Below are 19,768 nucleotides of genomic sequence, written 5' to 3' on the forward strand. Positions count from 1 at the left end.
AACGCCCGACTGCACGTTCATTGCACAACCAACGCTTCAAAAGCTTTGTAATGGTTCCTATTTTAATTAATAAAGATGTGTTTGAGCCTAGTTATAATGATTTAAAACTCAAAGTGTGAAAATGCGATTATTTTTGCACCAACCTAATACAATTAATAAGAGATTTCTTCTGAGGCTATCCATAAAGAGGAACCTGCATAAAGTAATATCCCATATCTATAAACAGATCCTTTTGGTTTTCCTGTTCTATACATAACATTAATAGTTTCTCTGAACATAAGTCCATGCAATCACACACAGACCTAGCAGAGTACAGCAAATCCACTTCTATAAGATGTCATAGCAACGCAATGCAAATGGTCTGGGCTGTGTATCTGACTGAATAACACGAATTAAGAGAACAGATGCCAAATATACTCATAAATGAATAGATAGGCACATGGATGGTTGGATTGAGTATTAAATATTTTATTCTTATGCGTTATATAGAAAGACAGTATATAAGGTACTTAATTGTGACATATACAAACTTTATAAATTACACTGTAAGCAATAACTGCTAACTGGTTAAAGCTCTGCTTAAGGCTTTCAGTTTTAGTTCATCAAGATTTTGTGCAGTGAGGGAATTTGTTTATTTCTCTAATAATCCTGAAATACACAGCACAACTACATTCTTACAAATTGTGTTCTAGGAGAAAGAAACTAAGGATTCAGTAGTATACTGAAAAACATCTATAGTCACTAATGATTCAATCTGTACATTAAACAGCTTAATATCTGATTCTTTCAAAACAAGCAATAGTCATAGGGAATCTATAGGAATATTAAGCCTAGTTAGCTGTAACATTAGCTCTTATTTCTCTCTTCCTTTTGGCAAAATTTTCACAGGGGTATAGAAGGGTCAAGAGGACTTGGAAAATGCAACCAGAGACAGAGAGAGAGAGAGGTGAGAGAGAGAGAATGAAGGTAAGCAGATATTTGCAGAGTGAGATCTACATATCTGGAAATGAGTTTATGTAAACTTCTATTGTGGATTTTCTCTTCAGATAACAGATAACTTGGGCAAACTATTTACCTTCTCTAAGCCTCAGATGTTTTGCCGTTAAAAGTGGAATGATAAAGTAGGATGATAGTATCTACCATACGAAGTTGCGAGAGTCAAGATAATGAACATAAGTGCCAAGCATAAGGGTTGAAAGAATGCTATAAATATTATTTCACATTCTTTTTCTATTTCCTTTAGATTCCACATTCTTTATTCACATTCTCTTCCTCAGAGAAATCATCCCTTTAATTAATTTTCCTTAATAAGAATAACTACTGAATATCCACCCCTCTCTACTCCTGTGAAATTTCTGTCTTGCACTTACCATTATTTGGTTAATATCCCAAAGGTAAAGTTAATATGATATTGATATAAACTCAGAAATATCCATTATAAAATCAAGTGCTATAGGGTATTCTTATACCTTTATTCCTTATGATTCTGAATTTCATCATTTCTCATCAACTGACCAGATATTTCCTTTTGATATTTCACTGTTACTTTTCCAATCAACATTACAAGATACAACTTCTTATCTTTCTTGCCAAAGAAAGCTCCACTCTTGATTCCTTCTTTTTAATATTAATCACAAGGTAAACTTATAATAAGTTTTGAACCTCAAAAAGTAAGAATTAACAGGAATTAATTTTCTTGGTAAGTTATAATGCACATCTAGAAAACCAACAATTTTTTGTTTTAATCTTTGTTATGTGGAACAAAAAAATTTCGAAATCAAACTTCACACGTGTGGAATTGCTTTAAGTGGAGTAACCTGAGGCTTGTTTAGTCTTGTATGGACTAGACCCTCATCATAACTCGCTTTACTGTATTTTGCAGCAATTATAGCAAAGCATTAGGAATTAATAAATACAGATGGTGTCTTTCCTTCTAGTGAATCCTCCTCTATGAACTTTGAGGAATAATTTTAATTGGTTGATACTTGCATATTGGATACATGAATTTATTATGAGAGTAGGCATTGATTCCAAATACACTCACAGTGAGCATCCGTTGAGCATTTCTATTAGCAAAGTACAACAGCCTTTTTAAATCTTTTGTGACTGTCAAGAGGTTTTGAGTTTTTGTGTGTGAATGGTTTGTGTGTTTTGTTTGTTTCTTGTTGTTGTTCCTGATAAGGTAAAATTGTTCTAGGCATGGAAGGCATTATTCCTTCAGAGACACCAGCTTGAGGTCATCATTCAGTTTTTATCTTTCCTCATTGCTCATACCCAGTTAGTAATAAATCGTCCTCTCCTGCCTCTTCAGTGTTGGTTACTTCTACATGGTCCTTCAGTTCCCCACTGTCCTAGACATTGGTTGGCTCTAATATCAAGACATTGCTCACTGAAATTTCATGACATCTATTCTCTCCTGTTTCTGTTATATATTACACACTAATGATAGATTTGTTTTCTTAAAATTTTAGTTATTTTTTACTCATTCTATAAACTTCAAATCTTCAAATGACTACAACCTGCCATTTTAGAGCTTCAGTAATCAAATGATGTGTTATATTTTTTGTTTAGCTTTATATTATGTAAAACAGCAGAATGCCTGGTTCCCAGCAAGAATTCCACAGATTTTAGTCCTTCTCCCGAAGCTTGTTCCACTTGGATATAACCACCTACTCCCTAAACACTATATCCCTTTCCTAATATTTTCTTGCTTTTAAATTATTTTTATAATCTTCTGTAATCTGTGAAGCCAAGTTCAAGGGCCACCTCCTCCATGCCCTTCCCTTCTCTTCCTACCCCTTTTTCTAGAATTAACATTTATTGTTTGTTTGTCCTTAGGCATTTAATCACCAACCAACTTATAGTGCTGTTAAGTCTCGATGTGTTTCTTTCCAAAATTGTTTATTCTATATTTAGTCAAGGGATATCTACAGGGTGCCCAACTGTATACAGCAAAGGAAGTAGTAATTTAAGTAGTAATTGTCAAATAAACAATTGTTGAAGTTAAGGAACTAAATAACACTAGTTTTCATACTATATTTTATATATTATTCTGCATGTAATTGTACAATTAATTAATAACTCGAAAATTATATCTCCTGGATGTATTATGTACCCCACAAATATGCCAGTTTCAACTGTTCCAAACACCTGAGATAGCCTGCTTGGTTGGGCCCCAAGAAATAACTTAAAACAACTTAATCTTTGTAGTCACAATTCAGATTTCATAGGTTCAATGACCATTAATCTTAAAAAATCATTTATTCCTAAACTAAGATGTCTTTAGAATCTCAGAGTCTCGGTAATGGATTGCATTGTACTGAAATTTTTGAAGATTCTATGCCCAAATAAGAACTTTTGTCTTACTCAACCATTGTTCCTATTAATGCTACCACTACTAATTTACAAGAATTTAAAAAAAATATTCTACATAATTTTATGAATTCTATGGAAAGTCTAATATAGTTACTGAGTATGTTATTTTCTTTTAAAAAGTCTTTGCCCCATGTCTATAATTACCTTAATCATAGTGATATGATATATCAGTGATATATATGGTAGGTATAACATTAAACAATCTGAAAAATGCTATGCTTACTCTGTTCTTAGTGTTAAGTTATGCTACCAAACTTTACTCTTATATCAGGATTTATAATTCAAATAGGTAGGTATGGAATGATTACTGTGTGTTAGCCACTATCCTGTGAATGTAACCAAAATAATACAGGGAATTCAAAACTTAATGAGAGACACAACCAATTATATTCCAACATACTTTCTAAAATAGAAATCAAAACAAAGAGGACTGAGTAGGAAGAAATTTTACTAATAAATGAAATGGAGGCAAATTGTCCAAAGATAACTTCATAGAGATTGAACATTTCAGCTAAATCTCTATGGATGAGTAGGATTTTTATTAAGTGGAGAAAGGAAAAATGCAGTTTCCTGGAAGAAAGAAAGGGAAATGTATAAAGTATATTCTTTTCAAAGTAGAAAATGTCGTGATGGTTTGAGAAGCAAGAAGAAATTCAGTGCATTAAATTGAGTAGAATTAAAGGAGATGCATGAAGGAAATAAAATAGACTCTAGTGACTGGGATCAAATTGTGAAGATGACTTGTCGGCCAGGATAAGAAGTTTGCTTTCTGAAGGCAATGTGGACCCATAAGATGTGTATGAGCAGAGGAATGGCATAGTTAAGGATGTGCACTGAACTTCTATTTTATAGGCAAATCTGACTGGAGAGGGTAAGAAAATGGAGTCAAGGAGATCAGTCAAGATATTATTAGTCAAGGAGAGAAAGAAAAGAGTGTGAACAAAGGTGAGGGTGGTGGAAATGAAGAAAAAGAGGACAAATTAGTGAGACATTTGGAGGTGGAACTAATATACATTATCATTTTGTGAGAGGCAGTGCAGAGGGGCTTTAAGGCAACTTTCTGCTTTTTAGGTTGGTGAAGTAACATGGAGAACGAGAAGAGGTCACTAAAGATGGCAGTTAGGCTGTTACAGTGAACTTTCAGGTACAGATGAAAAGGAAGGTAAATTTACACAAAAATGAAGGATGTATTCAATTGGTTTCTGAGGGATTGTTATGTATCTCAAGAAAAGGCGAGGTAAAAATCTCATATTTACTCATTTGCCAATTATTTCATAATATTGATTGACTAAAGTAATCTGGATAATATATAAAATGGATATATGTCTTCTATGCTTATGAGATTTTTTTTTTGTAACTGACAAATTCAAATCCTATCAGTACTTAGAAACAAATTATGTATGTTTTATAATAAATGATGATAGAATATGACATACAAGAAATCAAATCTTATTCTATGACTACTTTTAAAATGAAAGAGATGGATAAAGGAAAATTTTCAAACTACAGCGTCCCCAGGCCTTCCATGACCATGAGTTTCTATTACTCATAATTATGATTTATTTATAGCTCCTTTTACCTCCTGACAGCAGCAGAGGCAAATATTTCCAATCATCTCAACCCTTCTGTTTCTGCACTCATTAGTGCATGCAATTAGTAGAATCCAGGCATTGACTGATTTGATTGACATGTGTTTATTTTCTTTCCCACACACTGTGGAATCACAGCATGAGAGTAATGAAAGAAGAGATGTAATTTGCAACCACGGATAGCACGGCTATTTATTATCATCATACTTACAACTGGACCTGGTGGGCCCTGGGGACCTTCCCCTCCTTTCAGTCCAGGTGCACCCTGGGAAGAGTGAGAAAATAAAGATAATGAATATCGATGTAAATCAAAAATAAATAAATAAATAGGAGGATGTTTGATAAAATGAGACTGTCTAAAAGTGTTTTTAGGCATAAATACATATATATAATGATAATCAAATGCATATGTTTACATATATCCCCATAGTTACTCACGACTTTTTTGGTACGTTCTGAGAAAAATGCGTCTAAGAAGCAATTTAATGCACATGCTTTACATATATTTACTTTGATCATACCTGAGCTCCAGGAAGACCTCTTTCACCTGGGAAACCACGCAGTCCTGCGGGTCCATCCTTCCCTGAGACACCTTGAGGACCTGGGTCACCCTAAAGAATATCATATGCCTCCATCAACAGAAAGTAATTTCTATACATGTTTCTACAAACAAAATTGTTATTACCTCTAACCCACGGTAAGTAGATGGTGGGAATATTGTATGGAATGCCATACACATTAAAATGAACTAACCACTACCAACATTTAAGAGTAGATATAAACGATACCTTCATGGCCAACGGTGCTAATGGGTCTTATGTTATTGTTCAGTAATGTCCTGAAGGACAATAAACTCACACTGAATATTATCCTGACATACCTTTCTGAATATTCATTTAAATATTCTGCCAAAAATGTAGAGAATCTATTGACAAGTAGCGGAGAAATAAAGTGAAAAGCAAATGGAAGTTTTGAGCCAAGAAAATTTCTGGAGCATGTTGTACCTTTGCACCTTCTTTTCCTGCAGCACCAGGAAGACCCTGTTCCCCAGGGGGGCCAGGGGGGCCCGGATGCCCACGTTCACCTATTGGGCCAGTCTCACCAGTTGGTCCCTAAATTAGATAAACAAAACCAAATTAGATTGCTCTTTTATTTTAACAAAGATAAGATGAACTCAAAATAAATATTACTCCCTTTCACAAAAGTTTATCATTTCCATCATTCTCATTCATTCTCCTAGTATCCTACAAAACACTTTAGATAAAGCACTGAAAGTAGCATATCTGTCAGGAGTCTGAAAAGACTGCATGCAATCTTGGTTAGAATCTGAGTATAGAAGAGAAATACATAAAGTCCAAAGAGATGTTTTCTTTGCTTAATACCACAATTACTACAGAGTAAGGCCAATCCAAGCATTGTTAAAACTGTGGTTTTTAACTACAGTTTCATCTCATCCTTCTTTTTATATAAGGTGTCAAATCAAGTTAGGAGTAAAGAGGCATAGGAGCCACATTGGTGGCTGCTCAGTGAATCACTGCTTGAAAATTAGACCAGGTCCCTGAAAACCCAAACAACCAAAGTGGTTCTCCTTGGAATTTCAAGGGACTGGAGCCCTCCCAACTGCTAATCTATAATCATTTGACAAAGTCTAAGGAATAAGGCAAGGGGATTCTGAAAGCAGTTGAGTTTGGGCTGGCAATTCCTCCCAGCCAAAGGCTATAACAAATAACCAGCTGCTTTAAATTGCAGCAAATGCCAAAGTGAAAAATGTCAGGTCATTTACATGTCCCCTGAGTGGTGCTGTTTTGTGGAGCTAGAGTATAACAAGCTTTCAAGTACAGATAGAGAAAGGTGATCCGTTGCTGTCCATCTTCACTTAGAATAAAGCAAAATGAAGGATTTAAGTCAAAGATATATAAAGAAAAAATTTCTGGATGCTAAGGTTGTTAAACAGAGGAGAGGAATGGGTTATTGAAGTTGTTTATGGAATATTATTCTCTGTTATTTTTCTAAAAATACAACATATTCTTATGTTTTAGTCTTGGAAAAGAACATACCTGTTCCAACTTTAGACATACATTTCTAAGTTTAAATTCCTTTAATTATGTAATTGCTGAAAATCCTTAACTTACCATTAATATGCAAACATTTCCCCACAAAGAAATATTTTTCTTAAATGTCTGGACATTAGAATTTCAATAGTAAGGACCATAAAATCGAATAGCTATCACCACTGAGACAAAAAATGAGCAGACATTCACATAACTATACAAAGAAAAAAGTGAATATGAAATATGACAATCCATATTGTTCCCATTAAAACAACTCCTTTGTCCTAATATTAAAGATAGTTACATTTAAAATAGACAGTTTGATTTTCTTTCTTAAAGGGACCAATAAAAAAATAGCTCAATGAAGATGCATACTCAATAAAACACCTGCTGTTGTTACACCTTAAAGTAGGGGAACAAAAAGGAACACAGGTCTCAGAAGTTTTAGATGTCCACATTAAGCAGAGATGCATTTTCAAAAGGTATGAGGTCCTAAAATATCCAGGTAAGAACCGTAATGTTTACATTTTAGACAGACTCTAATTTCATTTCCATTCATGGATCTTAAATGTAATAGGGATCATTCTTGTGATTAAATTTTCTAACAGAAAATAGTTATGAAATTGTTTCAAATAGCAAAATGAAAGTATATTTGGAGGAAGCTTTCTAATCATTGAAGGAGTATATACATAATTTTTAAATTAAAATTGATGTGCAGTTAAAAAGAGGCCTTCATGTTTATACACATGCTACGTTTCCTTTACAAAGAACCAACATTTAACACTTCCCTTGGCTCAGGATTAAGCTCTGAAATAAAATGATCAACCAATCCAAGAATTCTTCATTTTTGCTTCTATTACATATATTCCTAGAAAGTAGATGCAAGTTTTTGTTTCTGTGTGTAAGAGTTACTATTTATTTTGAGAACTATTTATAGGCTGAGAAAAGACTATTTAAAGCAATTAAATTGTTAAAACGCATATTCACCGCTCTTGCTCCTTTGCTGTAATTTTTCAATAGCAGGGTAAAATTCCAGCTGATCAGACTAAATGTGTTCTGCCCATTCAATATGCTTTACCAGAGAATAAAAATATTATTTTCTGTTACCATAAATTATTCTATAGTTATTTAATACCATAATTCAGGATACTACATCAATTTTTGAGACTGTTTCTTCCGCCTGTCTTGAAAGGGATACTTTTCTCAGATCTTCTCTCACACATACTTAAAGTAATATTTTATCCTTTATGTAATTCATTATTATGAAGACAAAAATTTTAAGAAACATACAATATGTTACAAATATTAAATTTTTATTAATAGAATGCTGTGGTACTCTGAGCTTTATATTTCTACTATATTATACTTCTAAATCTAATTTGTACTCAAAAACCTGAAGTCATTTTATAATTTAAAATTCTCCAAACGATAATAGCCAATCTATTTATAAAGAACTTTTTTTAAATTTGTAGATGGTGCTATGGTCAGGCTTTACTGTTAAATTCAGTGTGAACTTTCTGACTTACTTTCATTGCTTATTTTTTTCTTCTCTTTTATTGATACAGACAATTGAAAAGTTGCTTAAGTTATAGTTTGCTAAATTTCATTTGATGTAAGCAAGCTGCATATATTTAAATGTGATGTGAAATAAAAAATACATAATTTGAATCAAAATAAAATGGGCAGATTTTACACAACTTAGGAAGGTAAAAATATAAACAAAAAAAGAAATCTTGCTAGGGAAATAAAGTAAAAGAACATACCTGTGGTCCAACAACTCCCCCTGGCCCAGGAGGTCCAGTCTTGCCTTGAAATCCCTAAGAAAGAAAGTATAATCTATAAAATCCATACATAACACAAAGCATAAATTAAAATTCTATGAAATAGTTGAATATGGCACATTAAAAGAAAGTCACCTTTTGGCTAAAAAGCAATATTTTCAAATGCTTAAAGATGAGTTATTTTATTTCAGTTCTCTTTAAAATTCAAAGTTTTCTATCTTCACTCTTTCATATTATAGTACAATAATTACTTTCAATAAACTTAAAAAAATAAGATAATAGAATGAAGCTGGAGCAAAAAATGTGTGCTTAGCCCTGTCCCACCAAGTCAAACAACATACAGAATTTTAATCTAGTAATGTTACGGATGAAATAAATGATGATTTAGACATTCTTTGAAACAGTCCACTCATCCTCTATACAGAGATAAATTCACAGTCTATGATATTAATGCATTTCTCTTTACTGAATTCTAACAATATCATAAAATAAAACAAGATATAAAAATATACTTATAAAAATAATGTTTTGCGTGATTATCTATGTTGCAAATAATATAGTCATTAAAATATAATTTGGTTGATGTGAGCAAAATGTACTTACTAAATAAAGCTTTGGGGCATATATTCTGATATCTATACTTCTCTACACTGTGGTTATTCATTCTGTATAATTGTATTATGATAGGCATTTTTTTTCATGTGAGTTGAGTTACATTTAATTGTTGGAGAAGTATATAGAAAATATTGGGAGAAAAATCTTCCAAAGAAATGAATCAAAGCAAATGGCATTTGCAAAAGTTTTATTCACTATAACATCTAATCAGACTAGAAATAATAGGGTTAGAGAGAAAAGGGTAGGAACTAATAATCTCACGTTCGTATCACAAACTTTGAGGTAACTATTATTGAATTATTTTCAATAACAAAATTTTATAAGTAGATAAAAGGAAAAGAATCTGTATTTGCAATTATTGTAATTGATGTTACGGGAAAAGAAAATAGATTTCTCCTGTTTTTAAAATCCATTAAGTCTTAGGACCATCAGGGTCTACTTGAGCTATCATTATCAATAGCAAAACCAATCAATTCTGGGGGAAATATAATTTATTTAGCATTTTGTAAACAAAAGAGTTTGCTTTATTTTAACTTTTCTGCAATTGGTTAGTTTGGGAATCTGTAATCAGATTTACAGATTGACACACACATAGAACATATACACATACATATATAAACACACATATACATACATATGTAGAATGTATATGCGTGTCCCTGGATTATCTCAACAACCTCTGTGAGCACAATTGCTGTCACAATTGCTATTATGACGAACTCCTCCACTCCAAATTATTTCTAAACCTCTGTTGTGTACAGAGCCCTAAAACTCTATTAATAAGTGCCTGCTGGAGATTTCCAATTATATATCATGTTCTCTCTTCAACATTCTCAACATGGAGCTTGCTGAATGTATCCTCTCTTTTGATTTTCTTTCTATGTTCTGTCCTTTCTTAATAGAGTGTCTTCAGATCCTAGGATTTTCTTCAGTGCTCATACTTAATCATTTAATTCTAGTGTGTCATTTGAGAAAAATCTCTCAAATACAGCATCTTCTCTCTTATCCTAGTAGTCCTGTCTTATTCAAACCATAATCACCTCTTTCCTTCACTGTTGCAGAGTTTTTCAAATCAGCTTCACCCTCTTGTCCACATTAGCCAGAATCACCATCTTACAAAAGCAAATCCAGTCAACCTATTGTTAATATATATCAGGCGACACTGGTGATAAAAGTTTAACGATCTGGGCCAAGTCTGCTACTCTAGTCACCCTTCACTTTGAAAATGTGTCCTAAATTCTAGCCATGCTGATCTTCTCACCTTTCTCTGAATAGCCACCACCACATAGTTGCATGACCTGTTTACTCTGTCTGCATTACCTTCCTCCCAATTTTTGATCAGTAAATTTGACATGAAGAGGTAAATGCAATTCTGAACTTAAAAAAAATAGAGGCTCATACAGCTTTTTTTCTTAGTAAACATGAGGACTGGAATAGCACACACACAAAAAATGATTGCAATAATAATTAATGATTAAAATTAATTGATTACAAATCAATGCTTAATTGAGGAAAGCTCATGGAAAATTTACAACCCAGATTTGCACTCATGAATCCTAAGGGGAAAGAGGAAATCTTGGCTGCTAGCCAGCCCATTTGTGTGGGTGACGGACTTGGGAAAAGCTAGAAGAGAGCATTGCCTATATGTCTGCTCATTCAAAGCATGCAGAATGTTTGCGAGTATCTAACAAATTTGACTCTAGGGATCTTACAAATAAACTACACACAGGAAAATTTTTACAGTTCAGAGTGGAGTGCGCTTGTTCAACAGTATCATATAAGACTACATTTGCCATTTAATTTTAGAATAATTTAAGTCAATTATGTTTTTCAAAGTCACTGAAAACTAATTTGATACATTTATTGGTAGTGTGAAAAATCTACTGTAAGACCCAACAAAATCTCTTATTCTGATGATCTGTCAAGAAGTAAACTAATTTTAAGATCAATACAGGATACTTCTGAGACAAATTTGGGTTTTTTCAATATAATAGAAACTATTTCTAAAGCTTTTTAAGACCATCATGGAAACTTAGAAATAGTTTCTATTATATGGAAACAAGCCAAATAAACATAACATGACAGAATTAACCCTCAAGGATTCATTCAAAATACAAAATTTAAAGATTTCTGACTTGAGACAAATATGAAATATAATAAAAGAATTTCTTGATTGAAATAAAATAACACATATATAGCAAAGAATACTCGCTCTAGATTCTGATCTTATACAAAACAATCTTTTGAATCCAGGTCAGCACAGACCCAGGTGAAAAAGAATGGTTTCCTGGCTTTTGGGTGATTCACTATTCTCTTAAAAGTGAATGTGAACTTATGTGCACATATAATAATAACATTCATTGGGTGTCGGGCAGGTGGGAGGGGGGAGGAGGGGATGGGTATATTCACACCTAATGGGTGCAGTGCGCACTGTCTGGGGGATGGACATGCTTGAAGCTCTGACTCGGGTGGAGCAAAGACAATATATGTAACTTAAACATTTGTACCCCCATCATACGATGAAATTAAAAAAAAGTGAATGTGAAATTAGGAATACCAGTTTTTCAGAAATAATTCTAGCCTCTATAAATGATGAACTACTAGAAGGAAACATCCATTCTGGAAGCATTAGTTAATATGCTATTTTCTTTGTCTAAATCTAAATGTTATGCATAAAATGACATAAGCGATTTTATAACCGCAATTCTCAAGGTATCCTTCCCTCAAATGACATTTTGAAAATGTTCTAGAGTTATTCTCAGGAAGTTATACAATGACTTCATTACAAAACGATTGGCTTCAAGATTTGAATGAGAATGCATTCTCCTTTAGAGAGTTTATTTTTGCTCCTCATATACATGTCATTCCTAAGAGGAAACCCAAACAATTTATTCTTTGGTCTTAATAAATCATATCTTGATTCTGCTTTTGAATCTAGGACTTTGAAGTTTCCCATCTGGCTAAAACGAAAAAGTTGTTAAACTAAGAATTGTTACTTGGTGAGCAAGACAGGAATTGGGTTGCTGCTGACAGATTGTTATAGCAGAAAATTCATAATGTTTTCAGATTTGTTATCATGTACTGCTATGCAACTCCAAATTTGTCTTCAGGCTGGCTGAATGCCCTAACATGATTTTGAACCACCTAGTCAGAGGTAGTCTGTGTTGTGGTTTCCTTAAGAAATCTGGATAAATTTAATCAATAGTGAAAACCAAGAATTGATTCCAAGGACACATGCCAACCCATGATGATTTCTAATTAACATAACAATCCATTGGGATAGCCAGATACGTGGTTTTGTAACAGTGGCAGAATAAATAAACAAATACACCTCGATCCTTAAGGCATATTTGGGCACAGTTTCCCCTCTGCCCAAATTGTTATACACATGATAAATTGTTCAGTCAATTTGTTTAAGGTTATATTCCATATAATTTGTAAACAAAATTAAATGACGTTTTCTGATTTACATTTTCCTACTTGACATGAAACAATGCTTTTGACAATGTTCCTGACCAGTTATAGCCTATGGTTCAAACACCAGCAAATATTTCATCCTTCGGTTCTAGAGAGAAGACTGTTGTATCACGTGCATAGCTTATTGTAATCTGTTTAATTTAGAGAGTGGAGGGGAGATAGGTAGGCATGGAAAGTATCTGTAAACTGCCGTGAAAGGGTCAAGGTAACAATCTTGCTGAGGTATCCAAAACAGAATGGTGTCTTCTCTTCCAGCTTATCCCTAAAGTGATGCTATTGACAGTAACAACAATCATATCAACTAACATCCTATTTTCTCAAGTACATTCATTTAGGTACCAACATGGGTCTATTTATGTATTTCTTTATATATTTTATTGAAAGTTTCAATACAATTAATTCCTTCATTGTCCTGAACCTGGTAATTGAACAGCAATAATAAAGTAGCTTTCTGTGAACTGATGAGGTGCTAACACGGAAAATTTCAGTTAGAATAACAAGGTTACTTACGGTCTCCCCGCGTTGCCCAGGGTGTCCTGGCAGTCCGTCCTTCCCAGGTGGTCCCTGAAATCACAAATATTAAATATCACACGTCACAAATATTCCTTGAATTATTACATAGTCTAAATGTAATTAACATTTTTTTCATATTTTCATTACATATTGTATTTCGATGTTCTGTTGATTTTAAATGGTGGTATGTGCATATATTTCTTTAACATAATTCTGCAGCTATAATTGAGACCAAGAGAAAATTGTAGAATTCTATTCTGAACACTTTACAATTTAAAAGATTTATTATATTTTGTTTGCAATCTATATTTTTAAAAGTACATTTGCATAGGTTTGCATGTTTATTTCCACAAAATTATTAGTTTTTTAGTAGTTAACAAATGAATATTTTCTCTGTTTTTGGTGATCTGTTCCTAATTCAATTCCCTGTGCATCGAAACTTGAATAACAGAGAGAGGTAGTGCCCTCTAGTGGTGATCTGAGATTATAACCCACAAGAATGCAAAAGAAAGACAAACTGATAGAAACAATGGAATTTTACTTCTCAAGTTGCTTCAGTAAAGGAAAAAAAATGTTATGCTCAATTCTAAGTCATCAGGACCAGTTTTTCCCAGTAGGTTTTCTCACATATCCTTTTGGAGGCATAATGTTTATTAAGTAGTGGAGAGCAAATCTACTATACTATCACTTTCTGTAAAGGATGCTGTCTCTGTTATGTCTGAAGAAATAAATGAAGCAATTAACTAAGTACTTAAAGTAAACAACTCTGTGAGGCGCCTATATTTTAAATACTTAGTAGAAATAGATTGCTTCCTTAGTCTGCCTTATAGATTATTCATTCTACTCAGAAACCATTAAGTAGCAAGTTCAAATTTCAAACCATGGTTAATGAGTATAGACCGAAATATTCTCACCCTTTTGGGTAAATGGAGAGAAATGATCATTTTAATAATGACATTTTTAATGACAACAGACACACCTCTCACTATTTAAATATCTATTTTCAATCATCTTTTTTTATATGTTAATAGAGAGGCAGTTTGAACAAAAGGCTTTGTTTCAAAATGATATCATTTTCATACACAGCTTTCTTGGAACTGAGGAAGACTTTTTCTAGGTTGGCTAGCTCCTTCAGGAGAAAAGATCTTGGCAGTGCCATAACCATCTCTATTCCCTGATCTCATCTGTACTGACACCCTGGATGCCCTATGAATAACCAGCCCTAATTAAACACTCTTATAATATTTCACAAGATCATGGCTTGCTCAGTAATTTTCTTGTTTTCCAGGACCACCTTGGTGATTTTAGTGCCATCCCCTCCCAAAAGACCAAAACTGGAGTGTTGGAGTATTTTCAACCAAAGGCCCCAAACATTCTTGGATGTCATTTAACCATCCCTTCTTTCAAAACATATATTACATACATATGTATTAGTCAATAGTAATGTAAGACTTAGTTCTGCCCTCAGTTTAGAGGTGAAACACAGAAACGAGTAAGTTAATTGACAGTAAATGTCATTGAGGTCCAGTTTTAAGAAATAGCAAATAAAAAGCAATATCAGTGCCTTATCTCTATTTTGATAACACATATTATAATAATAAATGTGTAGTCATTGTGGGCCAGTGATAAAGGTTTCACATAGAGGATGACAGCTGGAGGATAATAAATATGTTGGTCTTTTTTCTCAACTTATGTAAGTGCTTCTCAAATGATGTTTTGCCATTAGTAAAAGACATGTACACGTTTTCCAACAAAGTTGTAAATTTAAAAATTAAATATCTCCTATTTGCTGATATAGATAACACTGTCACTGCAAGATAGTCTAATCCTTTAAAGCAGTGATCTTACTTCTAAATGCCGTCATCCTGGGATGAATGCAACATGGTTTTTAATGGCTTTCTCAAGGAAGCAGGGTTAATGGACTATACACAAAATTGGTATCATTATTATTTTACCCGATTTAAGTACGTACTTATAATATATCAAGCGATTATTCCTAAATAATAATAATGGCTCCACATTAATATCCAATAAAATAAAACAGACTAATTGCTAAATAAGTGTATGACATTTATTTAAAAATAATACTTTTTTAAATCAAAAAAGGCTGCCCTTTGGATCTAGTTAGTACAAGTCAGAAGAAATTTATCTAAATGAGGGTGTGCATATATGATAAAGCAATTTGTGAAAAGACACCTATAAATAACTGTTCAAGGATTTTTTTTCACTTCTCATTGCCTTTTCCTCTTCTATAAATAGAATGTTTCTCATAATAGTCATGGTATAAATCTTAATCACCTTAAGTTACTTTTTTTTCTTAAATGAATGAATACACTGCCAAAATATGCTGACATTGGCATGAGATTAACAGAATCTTAACAGAATATTCCAAGCACTCAACCCATATGTGTATCTATGAATATATATATATATATGAATTTTTTTTCCTGGTATAATGAAGATGAGCCAATTAATCTATAGAAAGAGACTAGATCTATATATCCACCCCAATTTCTTTCTTTATCAGACAGATGAAGGCATTTCTTTCCCAATCTTCATAAAACTACATACCAGAGAAATGATAGGTATTTTTATTTCACGCTCTAGTGTTTCATTTTGTCAGAGAAACACTATAAAAATCATTTTGTTTAGCAGTGTAAGGAATGCTCATTAACAGTGTCTTGTCTCTCCAACTAGAATGCACGCTTCTCCAGTGTAGGAATTTATTATATTATACTTCCAATACCTCTTAGAGACAAAACACACGCATAATCAATGGCTCAAAACTTGTTTAAAGATACATGAGAGAATTGACTGGAAAAGTCTGAGAAAAATGAGTCAAATGGCTTTGACAATTAAATTATATAATATAGGAGAAACAGTTCTTAACAATACATACAAGTATAAATGGTATGATAATGTTGAGGTTATACATATCACTGGATTTTATTTTGCTGAACACTGATGTATGCACATGGCCTAAAAATACTTATGGAAATGTTTATGGAAAAATGTGTAAAATCCCTTCTGGAACTGTGTTTTCACCTCTCCATGAAACTCTGCAGGGACTTAATGTTACATTTGGAGCAAAACAGAGATTGTGGATAAACAATATTACACGCAGGTAGTATCAAGATTACCTTATTTTTAATACCAGTTATTTCTATTGATTCTTTTTAACACACTATAATATGGATAACAATCCTTTCTTGGTATGTCTGCAGTAATATAAAGCAAAACTGTTTAGTGTTAAAATAATACTTTAAATAGTGTCTAAAAATTATTACAAAAAGTAAGAGATTGCATCAATATTTAACATGTAAGTAGGTATTTCAAAGTAAATAATTCACCGAAATGATTTTTATGTACATTAAAATTTGGGTAGTATAGTCTAGACTAGAATAGTAGTTCACACACTTCAGCACGCATCAGAACTATCTAGAGGTTTTGTGAAAGCATGAACTAGGCCCCTCTCCAGAGTTCTGATTAGGTAAGTGACACTTTGCATTTCTAACGATATCCCAAGTGCTGCTGGGGGCCAGGGACTGTATTTTGTGAACCACTATCATAGACAGATGGGTAGGCAGATTCTAGCTCTCATAAAGAAAGTGAAGAGGTTGCAGGAAAAAAAAAAAAAAGAAAGAAAGAAAGGAGAAAACCTTGAGCATGCCCTATGTTCCCACAAACATTTAAATATGAAAAATGTATTTCAGTTAACTTTGGGAAGATGCTTGAGAAAGATATTGAAAAGAATGTTGTTATAAACACACTTTATAAAGGGATATGATTCAATAAGAATTATTATATTTTCTAATAAGAATACATCATAGAGACAAAATAATAAAAATAAATAAATCTTAATATGATGTAAGTAATACTAGGATGTTAAAGGGGGTTTTGGAAGTGATATTTGAAGGATATATCCAATGATGGGAGATAACAGAGAAAATTCTAATATACCAAATATTTAGAATTTGCTGAGAGTTTTTAATGTCATCAATAATATTCATTGTAGTAGAGGAGTAGTTGAGAGAATAATAATCATGTTGTTCTATAGTCTTTTATATACTTTGAAAGAACACTTAATAAGAGATGTTTAAATTATGCTCAGATATAATCTACGAAATTTACAAATTGAAAATATCTACATTCTGTGACATTAATTGCAGTTTCACAGGGATTTTATCAATATGATATTTAAAAACTATTTAAAATGTAAATGATGACTCTCAAAAACTTGAAAACATTATCAAATGAAAAAAGGGGAAGAGAAACTGTAATACTTACAGGAGGGCCTTTTGGTCCAGGGAATCCAACTGGACCCTGAGGTCCTTGAGGACCCTAAAAAAATAAAAAGCAGTGGAGAAAATTTAACAATATGTTTATACTTGAGGTTCATTTCTACAGATATAACACAATGGAGCATACAGCTTATCACTATAGTGACAAAACTATGGCAATACAACATGATAATATGTGCTAATCTACAAGCAAAATGGATGATTTTTCACACTATTCAGTACTCAAAACTGTATATCACATCAATGTTCTTACCTTAGGAGCACTTTAAATATTCAGAATTCGTATTAAAAAGTGAGTAAAACATGTAAGTATAGAGAAGTTCTGCAGCTTCTTTACTTTCAACATTGGCTAGAAACATTTATAGAAGGAGATATTTTAATTCAATTCAATCCCATAGTCCCCAAAAGAAAAATTACTTTTAAAATTAACTTCATAAGTGATCTAGATCTAGCCATACGGAACTACAAGGAAATATATGTGACTATTACAAAAAGACCATTAGAAGATACCTTTAGTCTCTGTATTTATGATATATTTATTTTTGAGCATGTCAGTGTCTCATTTTACTCATGTATAAACTTCCTTTGCAGATAAGATGAAAAGAATTGTATAATCATTCTTATCAACATTCAGTCTAAATATACATTTATATTATCATTTTTGGCTTGATGCTTAATTAACTATATTATTAATCTCTCATATTTACATATCTTTAAAATGCATAAAGTAGACCCTATTACACTGGCTATGTTGGTGGCAGAAAAAGAAACTGATAAAAGATAGTCCTTTATATGCTCAAAACATAATAATTATATTTCTATAAGAAAGATACATAAATGGAAGATAACATACATAAAATTTCTTCATACAATTAGGTTAGGATTTATATATTTTCTGATCAAAAATAAAGTGTACTGAAGTTGGTCTTTAATAGAATTTACTCTTTCAATTTATCAATCTAGCCTTCCCAAAGAAAATCTCATTGCCATTCTTAAGCCAATGCTAGTTCAGAATCAATACAAGTTTTTACTATTATCAGCACCTTATCTTAAAGTCAAAAAGAAACTTCAAATTTATATATGAAGTTTAAAAAAGTAGATGTCACATGAAATTATCAAAAGCACTCAGCAAATTTTAGGAACTTATACATTTTTAAACTCTTATTAAACTATGAAATTATTATTCTTAAATATTTACCCTAATAACTTAAGAAAACTATAAGCAAAAATTCATTTTAAGTACAAAATTTTAAAAATAGTATTTCTTCAGGTTATGTAGCAAACTATTTTCTTACTTTCTTAAAATGTCATTTCTTTGCTTTCTAAAATTTTGCTGCTTTTCAAATAAGATTTGATTTTTGAATTTAAATTTCTTTAAAAAAGAAATATTTTCAAAAATCACTACTTCAGAGAAAATAAAGAAAAAAAGTGGGTCTTTATAAAATTTCACAAAAAAGCATTTATATGTTCTCTTTGTATTAATCAAAATAATTTCCAGGTGAGATAAAACATACCTGAAGTCTCAGTGTAAACATAGTGTTGAAGCCTAAGTAGGGTACAGATAAAACACCCAGTGCCTAGCTAAATTTGAATTTTAGATATATAATAAGTTTTAATGTATCCTAAATATTGCAAGGGACATACTTATGCCCAAAACGACTCATTGTTTATGTAAAATTCAAATTTAACTAAGTGTCTTAGTTCTGTTTATTTTTTGTTTTTGCTAAATTTGGCAACTAACTAAATTTGGTAACTAACTAAAAGCTGTATTAACTAACTCTGTAATAACAGGTATCCATGTCTTGAAAATCTTGATTATGAGGTATTACATTTAATTTGTAGAATATCTTAACAAATATTTACATATATAAACATTTTAAATATAACTATATGTAGTAAAATATAAATATATTGTTAAAAAAGGAGTTCATTGAAATGGGCAAAAATAGGTATTTCTTTTTCTCATACAATGGTACTACAAAATTCTCTCCCTGAACTTTCCAACTCATATACTTTGAAGAAAATATTTTGTGACATTACTTCTAATATTTTTCAGCTGTGTGCTT

At 32.1% G+C, this 19,768-nt stretch overlaps 1 protein-coding gene across 1 annotated transcript in view; it reads right to left on the bottom strand.

The window, feature by feature from the left end:
- Positions 1-19,768, bottom strand: part of COL11A1 (collagen type XI alpha 1 chain) — a 199,027-nt gene that overhangs the window by 71,252 nt on the left and 108,007 nt on the right. Inside the window, exons 36-41 of the mRNA XM_045546650.1 lie at positions 17,689-17,742; positions 13,399-13,452; positions 8,779-8,832; positions 5,969-6,076; positions 5,486-5,575; positions 5,176-5,229 (exon numbers count right to left, since the gene is read on the bottom strand). Of these exons, the coding sequence (XP_045402606.1) occupies positions 5,176-5,229; positions 5,486-5,575; positions 5,969-6,076; positions 8,779-8,832; positions 13,399-13,452; positions 17,689-17,742 (414 nt within the window). The remainder of the gene's footprint in view (positions 1-5,175; positions 5,230-5,485; positions 5,576-5,968; positions 6,077-8,778; positions 8,833-13,398; positions 13,453-17,688; positions 17,743-19,768) is intronic.

This window comes from Lemur catta, chromosome 3 (assembly GCF_020740605.2).
Source record: "Lemur catta isolate mLemCat1 chromosome 3, mLemCat1.pri, whole genome shotgun sequence".
In the NCBI taxonomy this organism is placed as follows: domain Eukaryota; kingdom Metazoa; phylum Chordata; class Mammalia; order Primates; family Lemuridae; genus Lemur; species Lemur catta.